The 16,603-nt window shown below is 41.2% G+C and overlaps 1 protein-coding gene across 1 annotated transcript in view; it reads right to left on the bottom strand.

Moving 5' to 3' along the window:
- Positions 1–16,603, bottom strand: part of GNAT3 (G protein subunit alpha transducin 3) — a 41,414-nt gene that overhangs the window by 18,662 nt on the left and 6,149 nt on the right. Inside the window, exons 2-3 of the mRNA XM_067468846.1 lie at positions 6,528–6,570; positions 1,820–1,961 (exon numbers count right to left, since the gene is read on the bottom strand). Of these exons, the coding sequence (XP_067324947.1) occupies positions 1,820–1,961; positions 6,528–6,570 (185 nt within the window). The remainder of the gene's footprint in view (positions 1–1,819; positions 1,962–6,527; positions 6,571–16,603) is intronic.

Here is a 16,603-nt window from a genome sequence, read left to right on the forward strand (position 1 = left end):
TCATCATCCCCACCCCATTTTCTGTTTAGATGCACATCACCGGGATTGTGGCGGAGCAGGCTGATTGTCAGCTGCATTAAGATCACTCTGACCAAAAAGATCATGAGTTCGAAGCCAGCCCGGGTTGGAGTGGGTTTCCAACCAATTGTGTGTAGCCTGTTGTCGACCTTTGCAACCCGAAAGACAGTTGCATCTGTCAAGTAGGAAAATAAGGTACCACCTTAAAGTGTGGGGAGGCTAAATTAACTGATTTATGAGGCCATAAAGAAGACTCCAGCAAAAGCATTCCAGCGGGGAAGCATGCGGGGAATGCGGAAGTACTTCATCAGTGTAGCAAATGGACGATGAAAGTGAAAGCTCCCCTGGCGGCCAAAAAAAAATAGCCTCTGTGTATGTTGGTGTATGTTTGTATGTCAAAAATTGGCATTGAATGTTTGCTATATATGTGTACACTGTAATCCGCCCTGAGTCCCCTGCGGGGTGAGAAGGGTGGAATATAAAAGCTGTAAATAATAAATAAATAAATAAATAAATCAGTGCTCTGGAGGCATGTGGGGTGAAAAAAGTTACAGTAAGGAGTAGAGATAATCAGTTATCCATCCCAAGTAGTGAATGCTGCCCAGCCATGTCCTTGAGGTGTTTTTTTCAGCAGACCCCGTAATGGATTATACAATATGCTTATGCAAAGAGCTGATTTTGCTCTGAATCTGAAAAAAAATTGGGGTCGGCTGCAGCACAATACAGAGCTTGCTTTGGACTTTTCTGTGACTTTTTAAAAAGGATTAGGATGTCGGAATAACCCTTATCACTGCAAAAAGGGAAATAATATTGACCTACCTTTCTTTCAAAGGTTCAGGTTAAAATATATAAGTCCTTGAAGAATGTTCAAAAAATCTAAAAAGGTATTACAGTATGCCTGAATATTATATGAAGAATCTGTTCCAAGACTCTTTGTACAATATGATTTTCAGATATCGTCTGCAATCCTATTTTTCTTGTTTGAAATGAGTTATATCCAGAGGCGGCCGTAGGTAATTTTCAACGGTAAGCAAACAGTATTTTGGCGCACACCCGCCCCCCAACCAATCACTGATATATATATTCTGTTCATCGTGGGAGTTCTGTGTGCCATATTTGGTTCAATTCCATCATTGGTGGAGTTCAGAATGCTCTTTGATTGTAGGTGAACTATACATCCCAGTAACTACAACTTGCATATGTCAAGGTCTATTTTCCCCCAAGAACGCCTCAAGAGTGCCCCTGGGCAAAATCAACTATATTGCAAATGCTTACTTTGCATAATGGGTTGGGCCGCCTCTGGTTATATCTCAAGCTTCTGGGGGAAATTGATCATAGAATCATGTTGTAGGCCTAGAAGGAATACTTCTCTATATGTCTCTATGTCCTTCAACGTGATTTTACAGTATTCAGTGCTCTTTACATATAACTAAATTCATGTTCAATGAGCTTGTGTAATAACTAAGCAGACCTCTCATATTATCACACTGAACTTTTATAACTGCAGATACAAATGTCTTTATCATCTTTATGAGATAAAATTCAATGTGATTAAAAAGTTGACTTTGGAGCAAGATTACTCATAGTGAAATAGGTCCATACAATTCTATTAAAAATAGATCAGAAAGACTCCCACAGAACATAAAATTACAGCGATTGAGATAGATTGTACATAGATAGGTTACATTCAGGCATAGACCTTTGATATAGGCTGTCTTCACAACTTCCCTAGAACACATGAGGGTTCAAAGTGTATTGCATGATGGCATTATATATATATATTGTGGAAAAATATACTTACTTTTCTTTCTAAGTTCCCATATTCAATTCCCAGGGTGGACATTGCCTTTACAATAGCCAGAATGGATTGTAATGTGTTGCTATAAACCACAGACTTGTATTCTCTGCATTCCTGGTCTGTATAGCCATCTTTATGGATGATTCTATGAAGCAACAAGAAGACCATTTGCAACAGGCTAGAGAACTGGAATCAGATAGGCAGTTCTCTAAGAACAGGAAGTATACACAGGCTGGCATAAATACGTAATCATTGATGCCTGGTGAAGTAATCACTAGGAGTATTCATAACATTTTCTGTCACATTTATAGCCAAAACAGTTTGATAGCAGCAGGAGAATGTCAAAATTCAATACACCAGACAAAGTGCTAACCATAGGAGCACAGAGTATCCACCCCAGATAAAACTTTAATTATTGTATATACTCAAGTATAAGCCTGGTTTTTCAGCCCTTTTTTAGGTTGAAAAAGTCCCCCACGACTTACACTCGAGTCAAGTTTATTTATTATTTTACTCTGCTATTATTATTATTATTATTATTATTATTATTATTATTATTTTACTCTATTTATTATTATTGCATTTCCATTATTTTACTATATTATTATTATTATTTCATTTATTATTTTATTCTCTTTATTATTGGAAAGATGTGTAGGCACATTTACATTGAGAAAGGTTAGAATAATGGTTTAATCAGAGTTGGAGTTATTATTGTTTTTATTACATTTATTATTTTACTCTATTTATTGTTATTATTGCATTTCCATTATTTTACTATATTATTATTATTATTTCATTTATTATTTTATTCTCTTTATTATTGGAAAGATGTGTAGGCACATTTACTGTTGTAGTTCGGCGTGATGGTAACGTTACTACTATTGGTAGGAAGGAGAAGAGGGCTGCGCATGTGTTGGAAGAGGAGCAGCAGTGAAAGCGGATTAGAGAAATAATCATGGCCCCGAGTGATTCTGAAACCTTTGAGGGCTTCTCCGACTGTGAAATGGGTGATGGGGAGTCAAGCGGGCTACTCGCGAACAAGAGTCTGACGAGGAAACTCAAAGGAAGCGTATCTGTGATATACTTAACACTCTGACACAGGACAAGGACTTTATGGGCTTTGAGGGGAATGATGGGACTGGGAGTGACATGGGGGAGGAGGATGGGCTTAATTGGATCAGGAGATTAGGGATATCTATAACCAACCCACCTCCAGCGATGACTTCGAGGGGTTTACAGAGGAATGGCAACCGGGGAGCACTTGGCAAGATCTAAGTCTTGACAGACGCTGGCAGAGGTGGAGGGATGGGCGCTCGGGTTCAGCTGCAGGGAATGGGGCAGCTGAGAGCGATGATGAAAGGGTGGGGAGCACCTCATCTTCTGATGAGGAACTTTAGGATAAAAGTGGGTTTTCTTTGCATGCATCTTTGCAGAAGGCAAAGTGTCTCTTTTGGGATGTGAATCTTTGTTCCTGCCACAATTCTCGAGCTTGGGTCCTTGGACTACAGATTCCTGTGTTTTCCTCTTGTGTAACCGTGACCGACGACTTCTACTCTACTTTTGCCTTTCCCCAACGTGTTTTTGGACTATTATTGTACTCTGTGAGTTTCAAGCGGTTTGCTACATATTTCTGTTATACTGGATTATATACCAGGATAATCCGGATTATATTTAAATTGCGTTTTTCACCTTGTTTTGGCTACAGACTCTCAGTTCTTACTTGAGACACTGAAGTAAGTGTCTCCAAGTCTTTTTTGTAATCAATAAACTTGTGTTTGGACCTTTTTCAACGTGTTTGGCTTCTTTAAGGCTTCTGGGTCTTGACATTTACATTGAGGAAAGTTAGAATAATGGTTTAATCAGAGTTGGACAATCTTATCTTAAATTACAGTTTTATGTAAATATTCAAAAACATTTCATCTACAAATGCCTCAATTAATGCAATTTGATTGGTATCTATTTTTATTTTCAAATTTACCAGTAACTGTTGCATTTCCCACCCTAGGCTTATACTCAAGTCAATACGTTTTCCCAGGTTTTTTTGTGGTAAAATTAGGTGCCTCGGCTTATATTTGGGTCGGCTTATACTCGAGTATATACAGTAAGCTGGATTCATGGCAGCATGTATCGTCTACATACTTTATCTGCATTCTATGGATCAAAGCTGTTATCTATGTTCTGCTCTATATGCAAGAACATCTATGTTGGCTCAGACTCTTGCTGACACTCCATGTGCTGGCTATCCATGCAATATGAATGTTGTGTACCCACTGTTGTAAATGGGATTTTTGAAGTCAGCATTTAGGATCTTTACTCTGCATGTTGAGGTATTTTAAACACCTGTTTAAACACCTTCGCCCGGTGGTGCAGTGGGTTAAACCCTGTGCCGGCAGGACTGAAGACCAACAGGTTACAAGTTCAAATCCGGGGAGAGGTGGATGAGCTCCCTCTATCAGCTCCAGCTCCTCATATGGGGACATGAGATAAGCCTCCCACAAGGACGATAAAAACATCAAATCATCCAGGCGTCCCCTGGGCAACGTCCTTGCAGACGGCCAATTCTCTCACACCAGAAGCGACTTGCAGTTTCTCAAGTCGCTCCTGACACGACAAAAAACAACAACAAATCAAACCACCTGTTACTAGTTTTTTTGTCCTATATCTGCCTCCTATTTACATACTGTTCTGGTGCATCTGTAAAGGGAACATAAAAGCCCACAAAACACCAAATAATTCTTCATTCCACAGATATAGCATCATTAGGGCTTACCCAGTTTACAATAGACATCATTTTACATGTATGAGTTTGCTCAGTATATTTGTGAAGTACTACCACATTGATTATAACAAAGGTTGGAAAAGTTATTTATTGGACTATAAGACTATAACTCCTGAGCAAACATATCCACTAATTATTTTTCTAGTATGTGTGTGTTATACGACATCATACGACATTAACCCGGTGGCGCAGTGGGTTAAAGCACTGTGCTGGCAGGACTGAAGACCGACAGGTCGCAAGTTCAAATCCAGGGAGAGGCAGATGAGCTCCCTCTATCAGCTCCAGCTCCTCATGCGGGGACATGAGAGAAGCCTCCCACAAGGATGATAAAAACATCAAATCATCTGGGCGTCCTCTGGGCAACGTCCTTGCAGACGGCCAATTCTCTCACACCAGAAGTGACTTACAGTTTCTCAAGTCGCTTCTGACACGACAATAAATAAATAAATAATAACATGAGGAAATTTTAGCATTATGGACACCGCTGCCCTAGTTAAGTGATGGAGCCCCACAATGCTCATCACATGACGTAGCCTCACTTTCAGTGAGGTTCTGTTGCTCAACTGGGGTGGTAGCATGGTATGATGCTGTGTTGCCAACAAAGAAGCCTCCCCATGATGGGAAAGTGTAGCTGCTAGTCGGGTGGGGTGTGGGGCACCAGAATTGCCCCGCTGCCCTACCGATTGACCATGGAAGCCAGCAAATCAGCACCAGAGACCTCATCAATGTGATAAAGTCCATAAGTCTGAAACAGGAGATTCCATCTGAACATGAGGAAGAACTTCCTGACTGTGAGAGCCGTTCAGCAGTGGAACTCTCTGCCCCGGAGTGTGGTGCAGGCTCCTTCTTTGGAAGCTTTTAAACAGTGGCTGGATGGCCATCTGTCAGGGGTGATTTGAATGCAATATTCCTGCTTCTTGGCAGAGGGTTGGACTGGATGGCCCATGAGGTCTCTTCCAACTCTTTGATTCTATGATTCTAGGAGCGAGATTACAAAATGTTTCCATGTCCTGGATTGCAGCTTTATGTGGAGAGATAGGTGCCATGATTAAACAACATTTATACCTACTGACCTCTTGTATAAATTGATGGTAGGATTGGGGGACAAAGTTATGGATTTTGATATGATCCATAGACAAGTCAATCCATTTTTGGGTGTATTGTTGAAGACTTTTATGGCTGGAATCACTAGGTTGTTGTAAGTTTTTTGGACTGTGTGGCCATGTTCTAGAAGCCTTCTCTCCTGATGTTTTGCCTGCATCTATGGCAGGCATCCTCAGAGGTTGTGAGGCCTGTTGGAAACCAGGAAATATACCTTCCACAGATATATAGACCCAGTTTTCCATATAGCTTGAAAAACCTACAACAACCCAGTTTTTTGGGGATTGGGGGGGGGAGGGGTTGACTAAAATGTATAATTTATACATGTAAAATATACATGTAAAACTTATAAATGAGTATACAGTCTGACCTTATTCTCTAAAAACTACCTTCATAAAATACAGAACAGACATAATAAAATTAGGATGCAAATCAATATCCAAATTAATACAATGGAAAATCTTGCCATCAAGCAAAGAGCATATTTGCTTTTGTGATTGAGTAGCATAAGCATTATGATGATTTACAATGACAGGAAAATGTCTGCATGCGCTTGAAGAAAAGCTGTGAAGATTTGTATGTATCTCCCAGTCTTTTTTAAACAGTAAGTATTGACTTTGGGTGGATCAGGCTATTCACGTGTTAAGGTATTGTACTGAATAAATCACCTAGTTCCTTGCCCAACAGCATATCACTGCTATTTTGCATTTCTAATTTATATGTTTGCATTAGAATGACTATTTGATTGGTTTTTCCACCCTCCTTTGCACTGTAGTTAGCATATAGCCATTTAGTCCCTTGATGTGACATGCATATTGATGTACCTACTTCATTTGTTTCACAATAGTACTCTTCCCCGATTCTCCAGCTCCTGAAAACAAAGAAAATAAGAGATGCAAATATTGGTTGCATGGGTAATATTATTAAAATGAAATCAAGTAGGAAAAGACAAAGACCTAAAACAAGAGTGGTAAGCATAACAACCCACTGGTACTAGTGCCTCCTCCACTAGCCAGCATTGAAAACGGCTCGAAAATTTCAGCTAGTCCAACGGGCGGTGGCCAGGATGTTAACCGGTGCTCCTTACAGAGAGAGGTCAACCCTATCTTCAAGGAGCTCTATTGGCTGCCGTTCATTTTCCGGTCCCAATTCAAGGTGCAGGTGCTCACCTACAAAGCCCTAAATGGTTTGGGACCTGCCTACCTGCATGACTGCATCTCCGTCTATGAACCCGCACGCTCCCTTTGTTCATCTGGAGAGGCCCTGCTCACGATTCCACCTGCGTTGCAAGCGTGGTTGGTGGGGATGAGGGACAGGGCCTTCTCTGTGGTAGCCCCCCGACTCTGGAACGCCCTCCCCAAGGACATCAGACAGGCCCCTACGTTGGCAGTCTTTAGGAAGAGCTTGAAGACTTGGCTATTCCGGTGTGCCTTTCCAGAATAGGAAACCCCAGCAACATGTCCCAAAAGCACTTTACTAGAGACTTAAGATTGTCCGCACATTGCACTTACCCAAAAAATCCTTATATTTCAACTGTCATACTCAGCACTTTTAATCTGTACCCATCTACACTGGGCCCGGCCTTAGTTTTATTGTGCTACGGTGTATTGCTTTTACTGTTTATTGTTATTGCATAATGTTTTGATTTGCTTTATGGTTTATGTGTATTGTTGCATTGTTGTTTTATTGAGGTCTTGGCCTTTGTAAGCCACATCGAGTCCTTCGGGAGATGCTAGCGGGGTACAAATAAAGATAATAATAATAATAATAATAATAATAATAATAATAATAATAATAGTCAATAATGAGATTGGTTTACACTGGCGTAACATGTGGATTTCTAATGGTTTTCACCTCTGGCCTCAGTCCCAAATAAAGTAAACTCATTGAATCAATGGACACTTGATAATTTAACCACTGTGTATGTTCTATTAATTTTATGGGTATATTCTAGTTTAGTAATAATAATAATAATAATAATAATAATAAAACAACTTTATTTTTGTACCCTGCCTCCATCTCTCCGAAGGTACTTGGGGCAGCTTACATGGGGCCAAACCAAATCAACACAGTTAAAAACATAATACAATAAAATACAATATGAAATACAACAACAATAAGTTCTTGTGGGTTTTTTTCGGGCTATATGGCCATGTTCTAGAGGCATTTCTCCTGACGTTTCGCCTGCATCTATGGCAAGCATCCTCAGAGGTGAGGTCCACATAGGGACCACCAAACGCAGCACCCAAACAAGAATCCAGGAACATGAAAGGCACTGCAGACTACTCCAACCAGAGAAATCAGCCATAGCAGAGCACCTGATGAACCAACCTGGACACAGCATTTTATTTGAGAACACAAAAATGCTGGACCACTCTCACAACCACCATGTCAGACTACACAGAGAAGCCATTGAAATCCACAAGCATCTGGACAATTTGAACAGAAAGGAAGAAACCATGAAAATGAACAAAATCTGGCTACCAGTATTAAAAAAAAAAATCTAAAATTGCAACAGCAAAAACAGCAGAGAGAAAAACAGGCAGGGACATCTAATCACCTTTCAAGAAGAGTTTGCTCCAGGCACAGTCAGGCCATCGTATGCTAATCAAGGTGATCAGTTGAAAGATTCACACCTAGCCCAACTTACAAAAGCCCTTTGTCTCACCCTGGTCATTCCACAGATATATAAACCCCTTTTTTCCCAGCTCCAGCAGACCTCACCTCTGAGGATGCTTGCCATAGATGCAGGCGAAACGTCAGGAGAAATGCCTCTAGAACATGGCTATATAGCCCGAAAAAACCCACAAGAACTGAGTGATTCCAGCCATGAAAGCCTTCGACAATACATACAACAACAATAACATTATAACAATATATAAAGTCAGACATCAAAACCAACAACTAATAATAACATTCATTTCTCGTAACGAGTGGGCAGACTGGTGCAACAACAGTTTAGAGAACAGGGCTGGTAAGTAAAATGTATAAGTCATATGGCAGTAGTAAGGATAGAACTAAGTGATAAGGGGAGATATGCCCAATTAAATGCACAATTCCAGAGGTTAGCCAGAAGAGATCAGGAACTAAAGCCCGACTGGTCATTAGAGGGAAGGATATTAGAGACAAAGTTGAAGTACTTTGGCCTCATCATGAGAAGAAAGGAAAGCTTAGAGATGACAATTATACTGGGGAAAATGGAAGGAAAAAGGAAGAGGGGCCGACCAAAGGCAAGATGGATGGATGGGATCTTTGAAACAGCTGTAGCTATATAGTGTAGATGTGCCTTAGTCATGGCATTAAAATATGCATAATGAATACATTAAAAAAGTAGATAATGAATGAAATCTGGCCCAGATTACCTCCCCGAACATATTTCCTGTTACGAACCATCACAAAGTTCAAGATCTTCAGGAGAGGCCCTGCTCTTGATCCCACCACTATCACAAACGTGGTTGGTGGGGACAAGAGACGGGGCCTTCTCGGCAGTGGCCCCTCGTCTGTGGAACTCTCTCCCCAAGGACATCAGGTTGGCCACTTCCCTCCTGTCCTTTAGATGACAATTGAAGACATGGCTTTGGGACCAGGTGTTTGATTAGTGGACAGCGGCAATTGGAAAAAAGATTTGGGATATTTGTGACATTGAATCTGCCCAGACTTGGATTTGGTTTTAACTGGCTTGTTTAATTTACTGTTTAATGAACTGTATAATGTGTTTTTAATGATTTTTGATGTTTTTAATGTATTTTGGACTGTTTTGCATGTTGATAGCATTGTACGGTGCTTGTGTGAGGTCGCCCAGAGTCCCCCTTCGGGGGGAGAAGGGTGGGGTAGAAATGCATGAAATAAATAAATAAATAAAATACCAAAAGGGCATTTGGGAGAAAAGCAGGAGGGAAGATACAGTTAATCCTTTTCCTCCATTTTCCTATCTCATCAATATCACTCCCAAAATTTTTAGATACCTCTATCTAGATGTCTATCGCCCAGTTTCAAACCTTCCATTTTTGGGCAAGGTGATTGAACGGACAGTGGCGGGGCAGCTACAGCAATTCTTAGATGAGACTACGGGTTTGGACCCCTTTCAATCAGGCTTTCGTTCAGGTCATGGGACAGAGACTGTCTTGGTAGCTATTACTGACGAAATTCGTCCTCAGTTAGACCGAGGCGGATCAGAGCTATTGGTACTCTTGGACCTCACAGCTGAATTCAACACCGTGGACCATGACTTGCTGATTCATCGATTGGCTATGTCTGGTGTACGAGGTTTAGCCCTGAAATGGTTCAATTCGTTCCTCCGGGACGGGAGACAGAGGGTGGAGTGGTTAGGCCAAAGCTATGAGAGCTCCTGCCTTTGCTGTGGAGTCCCCCAGGGTGCTATCCTCTCGCCCTTGTTATTTAACATCTACGTCCGGCCACTTGCTGGACTGGTGCAGAGCTTTGGCATAGAGTGCTACCAGTATGCAGAGGATACCCAACTACTCTTGCGTCTCGAACCTGGGACAACCGCGATTCCTGAGAACTTTAGGCTGTGTTTGGAAGCAGTGATGAGTTGGCTGTGAGCGAGCAGACTTAAAGTGAACCCTGAAAAAACTGAGATACTCTGGCCCGGCCAGCCGCCAGAATTAATCCAGTCTCTGCCTGATTTCGATGGGGAAGCTCTGGTTCCGTCTGCCACTGTTAAAAGCCTTGGGGTTGTGTTGGACTCATCGCTGACGATGGAGACCCAGATCACTTCCATAAGTAAGCAGGCCTTTTTTCATCTTCGCCAGACAAGGAAATTGGCATCCTACCTTTCTGTAGAAGCATTGGCAACAGTAATCCATGCAACAGTCACCACGAGGTTGGACTATTGCAACGCCTTATATGCCGGCCTTCCAAAGTCAACAACCCAGAAGATTCGGATGGTCCAAAATGCAGCAGCCAGGCTGCTACCGGGATCATCTATAAGATCCCATATTACACTGATTCTGCAACAACTGCATTGGCTACCAATAGAACATTGGATGTCTTACAAGATACTGATCCTGACATTTAGAGCTCAAAATGGCCAAGGACCTTTATATCTTAGGGACTGCCTCATTCCTTTTCTCCATCAGTGGTCACCTTGATCCACCCAGGAAAATCTCCTCTACATACCGGGCCCTAGGGAGGTACACCTGGAAGCTACAAGGCATAGAGCTTTTTCGACCTATGCTCCAATTCTGTGGAACTCATTGTCTCCATACATTAGAGCAATGTTGGAGTTGCAACCTTTTGTAAAGGCACTCAAGACTTGGCTGTTTGTAGTAGTAATCAGATCTATTTTGCCAAATAGTCACAGTTGAATGTTTTTATGTTGAATGTTATATTGTGTAAATGCTATTTTAGATTGTAAGTCCCTCGGAGCACCTTGGTGGAGAGCTCAAGAGATTAACACCTCCCAGCAAGAGATTTTCCCAGGCTCAGGCAGGCCTTCAAATGCTAATGAAGGTGATCAGCTGAAACATTCAGACCTAACTGCAGCAGGGAAGGGCTCCTTGCCCCACCCCAGCCATTCCACAGATATATAAACCCATTGTCCTAATTCCAACAGACCTCACTACCTCTGAGGATGCTTGCCATAGATGCAGGTGAAACGTCAGGAGCAATGCCTCTAGAACATGGCCATACAGCCCAAAAAAACCCACAAGAACCTAGCTCAAGAGATTATTCTGAAGCACTGAGTGGCAGTGGGGAGGACTGGAGAGAGCCATTTGGTGAAGAGGTTATATTACCCCCCCCCCCCTGTCTCCGCTTCAACCATTTCACCATTAAAAATAAGTCTGTAGAGCTTGCTTTTCAATTCTCATTTTGTTATTCTCCCCCTGCCCCACCCCAAAACAAGGTAACAGAGATTTATTACACAAATTTACATCTACTGTGTAATTTGTCCCTAATTCAAGCAAATGAATAATGACAAACAGTCAAACGTATGGAAAACAGTCTCTGAAACCTACAATGTAAGAGAAAGGAAAACATGGAAGATTTATTCAGTCAGTGGTTATGCAAAATTGCTTGAAACAGCCATCTGCTAACTCCACATAATGATGACAACTTTGTCAACTTTTGCATTTGAGACTTGCAAATTCACAATCAGTCCCTGGTAGCTTTTAAATGCATTTCTGAATAAACCAGAACCGATTTTTAAAATGTCTTTGAATGCAATGTTTTTACTATGGAACAGAGATGGCTCATGAGACTCATATACATGCAAAGTACAGGAAAGGCTGAAAGATCACAGCCAAATGAGGTTCTGTTCACTGCATCTGAAGCACCAAGCTAAATTACAAAATATAGTTAAAATAGTATTTCCCAAATTATCTCCAAGTACATCGATGTGTCATGAGAACAAAAGTATTGCCTGCAGGTGAGTCTACACTGTACAATCAATGCAGTTTGATACCATTTGAACTGTAATGGCTCAATGCTATGGAAACCTGGGACTTGTAGTTTGGTGAGGCACCATCTCTCCGGCACAGAAGTCTAAAGACCTTGTAAAATTGTAGCGCCTATGAGTTCATAGCATGAAGTCATGGCAGTTCAAGTGGTGTTCAGTGGCATTACTTCTGCAATGTACGAGGGATATTTTTTAAATAAGGTCCATTTTGTTGTAGACACTAGTAGTTCACGCGCATACCGCAATGAGCGTGTGCGTCATGTACCGGCATGCCTCGGGAACAACTGTGCTCAGTTTCCGCTCTGTAGCTAACCTGTACGGTTCTGTTCTGTGCTTTAAAAATGTTTAAGACATCAATTCACCCTCCGCATGTGAGGTTCGCTCAGAGATACGGTTTTTGTCAGCAAGGACCCAGCCTGCTGCTGAAATTCATCGACAGATTTGTGAAGTGTTCGGTGATATTGTTATGAGTGAAAGCAAAGTGCGTAAGTGGGTACGACAATTCAAAGATGGCCGTGACAACATCCATGATGAAGACTGCTCCGGTCACCCTTCTTTGATTACAGACGATTTGGTGGCTTCAGTTGAAGCGAGGATTTGTGAAGAGGGTATTTTAAAATTGGTTCAGAGGTATGATAAGTGTTTGAACAAACTTGGCAACTATGTCGAAAAATAGAGTGAAGTATGTACTTTCTGAAAATAAATTTACTTTTTTGAAATAAACTTTCGTTGTGTACTTATGTTCAAACGGATCTTACTTAAAAAAATACCCCTCGTAGATGCACATTATATTAATAGTATTAATTACTTTAATTCTACAAGGTAGATCCCTCCATAATAGAATTATAACACTTTGCACAGGGATGGATCTATCTGTTTACTTCAGTTATATCCATTTTTTAGTCTTCAGTTGAATCCACCCAATTTCTTTATTTATTTACTGTATTTGTTTACCGCCTTTCTCAGCCAATTGGCGACTCAAGGCGGTTTCCAACAAATCAGTATACATAAAACATAATATAGATAAAAAACGTTAAACAGTATAAGACATCACAAAAGCAATAAAAAACAACATCATCAGCGTCTCATTATTCTCAAGCATTGAACAATTCAATTGTCAGGTCATTCAATTTCCTATATTAGCTACTCTGTATTTGTAAACGCATACTCGAATAGCCACGTTTTAACTTGCCTCCAAAACATCAAGAGGGAGGGAGCAGATCTGATCTCCTTTGGGAGAGCGTTCCATAACTGAGGGGCCACCACTGAGAAGGCCCTGTCTCTCGTCCCCGCCAAACGTTCTTGTGATGAAGGCGGGACCGAGAGTAGGGTCTCCCCAGATGACATTAAAGTCCTCAATGGTTTGTAAGGGGATATACGTTCGGACAGGTAAGTTGGGCCAGAACCTTTTAGGGCTTTATAGGCCAAAGCCAGCACTTTGAATTGGGCCCGGTAGCAAACTGGCAGCCAATGGAGCTAGCACAACAAGGAGGTTGTATGCTCCCTGAGTGCCGCTCCTGTTAGCAACCTGGCTGCCATTCGTTGGACTAGTTGAAGCTTCCGGACTGTCTTCAAAGGCAATCCCATGTAGAGAGCGTGGCAGTAGTCTATATGGGATGTAACCAGAGCGTGGACTACCATGGCCAATTTCCATATTAGTCCATATTAGTCTCCAATATATTCTTTTAAAAGTAATTTTGTCCCAATTTCTGGTTCATTTCTCCAATGATATGCATATTTGTGTACACATCTGCCTGGAGCACTAAATCACAAGACTCAAAAACAAGATGGATATCAATGTTTCTCATACTAACTGAATTATTCCAGACCTTTCTCGCTGTAAACTTTCCTTTCCCATGATAAGGACAATTATTGTATGGAGTGGACAATAAATCCCAATCCCTCTCCCCCTCCCCCCAACACACATAAACACAACCTCAGACATACATACAAACATACTATTGTGTGCATCATTGGAATGGTGTAGCCATGAGCAGGGAAAAATTAGGTCATTGCATTCAAAAAAGGATTTTTTTGTCCAAGTTCTATAATTAAAGTTACTAAAATTTTCAGCCATTTAGAAACAGTTTAGACAATCCAAGAAAAGATGCAGGTAACATTACCAAGGAATGAAAACACAGTAAATATCAAAAGCTCTAAGCATGAATACTTTTCAGTGTTTTACTATCTGAAATACTAGAAATGTAGGGATTGGTTAGACCACGCCTGGAATACTGTGTCCAATTCTGGGCACCACAATTCAAGAGAGATATTGACAAGCTGGAATGTGTCCAGAGGAGGGCGACTAAAATGATCAAGGGTCTGGAGAACAAGCCCTATGAGGAGCGGCTTAAGGAGCTGGCATGTTTAGCCTGAAGAAGAGAAGGCTGGGAGGAGATTTGATAGTCGTGTATAAATATGTGAGAGGAAGCCACAGAGAGGAGGGAGCAAGCTTGTTTTCTGCTTCCCTGGAGACTAGGACACGAAACAATGTCTTCAAACTACAAGAGAGGAGATTCCATCTGAACATGAGGAAGAACTTCCTGACTGTGAGAGCCATTCGGCAGTAGAACTCTCTGCCCCGGAGTGTGGTGGAGGCTCCTTCTTTGGAAGCTTTTAAACAGAGGCTGGATGGCCATCTGTCGGGGGTGATTTGAATGCAATATTCCTGCTTCTTGGCAGGGGGTTGGACTAGATGGCCCATGAGGTCTCTTCCAACTCTTTGATTCTATGATTCTATGGAGGAAAATTTCCCTTGGGGGTAGAATTCTTATTTGGGGAGGGGCAGCACCCTCCTACTTCACAACTATTTGCAGAACTAGTGATGGAGAAGAATTTCATTGGTGAATGATACTCAATGAAAGTATCCCATTCACAACTCCTGAGTTGCACATCACTTTGTAAATTGACACATGGCGATGCTTGGCGTGAATTTTTGAGAACATAATGTACACCAGATCATGCTATTTCGATGTTTTGATGGGGAAACAGATTAAAAAATGCAAGAAAACTTGCAAAATTTATTTTGCAATTTATAAAAAAAAATCTTGTAACTTGTAAACTAAGAGTGAGAATGCAAGTGAAATTACAAAAAAAGGGGAGAAATAAGGGCTGAGGGGATTTCATCCCTACCCAGAGCTAACATTTCGTTTGCGGAAAGCTAATTGCTGGGGGTGGTGACGGCCGACAGGGAGCTCTGGCGTGGGCTGGTCCATGAGGTCACGAAGAGTCGGAGACGACTGAATGAATGAACAACAACAATTGCTGACTAGCCGTCCCCTGCCACGCGTTGCTGTGGCCCACTCTGGTGGTCATGGGGGTTCTATATGGGAGGTTTAGCCCAATGGTATTGTTGATGGGGTTCAGAATGCTCTGTGATTGTAGGTGAACTACAAATCCCAGCAACTACAACTTCCAAATGCCAAGATTATATTTTCCCCAAACTCCACCAATGTTCACATTTGGGTATATTGATTATTCTTGTAGAGTTTGGTCCAGATCCATCATAGTTTGAGTCCACAGTGCTCGCTGGATGTAGGTGAACTACAACTCCAAAACCAAAGGACACTGCCCACCAAACCCTTCCAGTATTTTCTGTTGTTCTTGGGAGAACTGTGTGCCAAGTTAAGTTCAATTTCATCGTTGGTGGGATTCAGAATGTTCCTTGATTGTAGGTGAACTATAAATCCCAGCAACTACAACTCCCAAATGACAAAATCAATTGAGTGAAGGACATACATTGGGTTTTTAGGTGTCTTGTGTCCAAATTGGTGTGAATTCGTCCAGTGGTTTTTGAATTCTGTGAATACCACAATCGAACATTACATTTTTATTTATATAGATGAACTAGTTTCTCTAACTTTGGTAGCTTCGTTTAATTTTGACTACGTTACCATTAAAGCCTCTTGCCAATATTTGAAATGTTCCCCTTCATTAATGCAGGACTAGGAGCAATAAGAGTGTTGGTTTTCTTTCATGTAACAAGGCTTTCTTAGTCACTAGGTGCCGATCTTTTCTTACTCGTACATTTACTGGCTTGCATATTGCAAAAGAAACAATGCCGACATCTGGTCCTTATGTGATAATAATCTATTCTGTGGAGCTCAGGATAATCCTTGTGGAAGTAAAGCATGCCTAGCGAGTATAAAGTTCTGCAGTGTATCATAAAGTTGCTGTGAATATTTGACCTAGAAAGACTTTCAAATTAAATTTGGAGGTTCCAGGGGATGATGGTTGTGATGATGATAATTTCATGGCACTGTTAAGTGGAAAATAGTTCAGAGAGAATTTCAAATAGATTAGAAATAGAATTGCATTTGCTCTCAGGTTTATAATCCAAAAGAGTATAACAAAATAAAGAAATTAATAAATAAATTAATGACTTAGATGAAGGGCTAGAAGGCATGATCATCAAGTTTGCAGACGACACCAAATTGGGAGGGATAGCCAATACTCCAGAGGACAGGAGCAGGATTCAGAACGATCT

This window comes from Anolis sagrei, chromosome 5, assembly GCF_037176765.1.
Source record: "Anolis sagrei isolate rAnoSag1 chromosome 5, rAnoSag1.mat, whole genome shotgun sequence".
NCBI lineage: Eukaryota > Metazoa > Chordata > Lepidosauria > Squamata > Dactyloidae > Anolis > Anolis sagrei.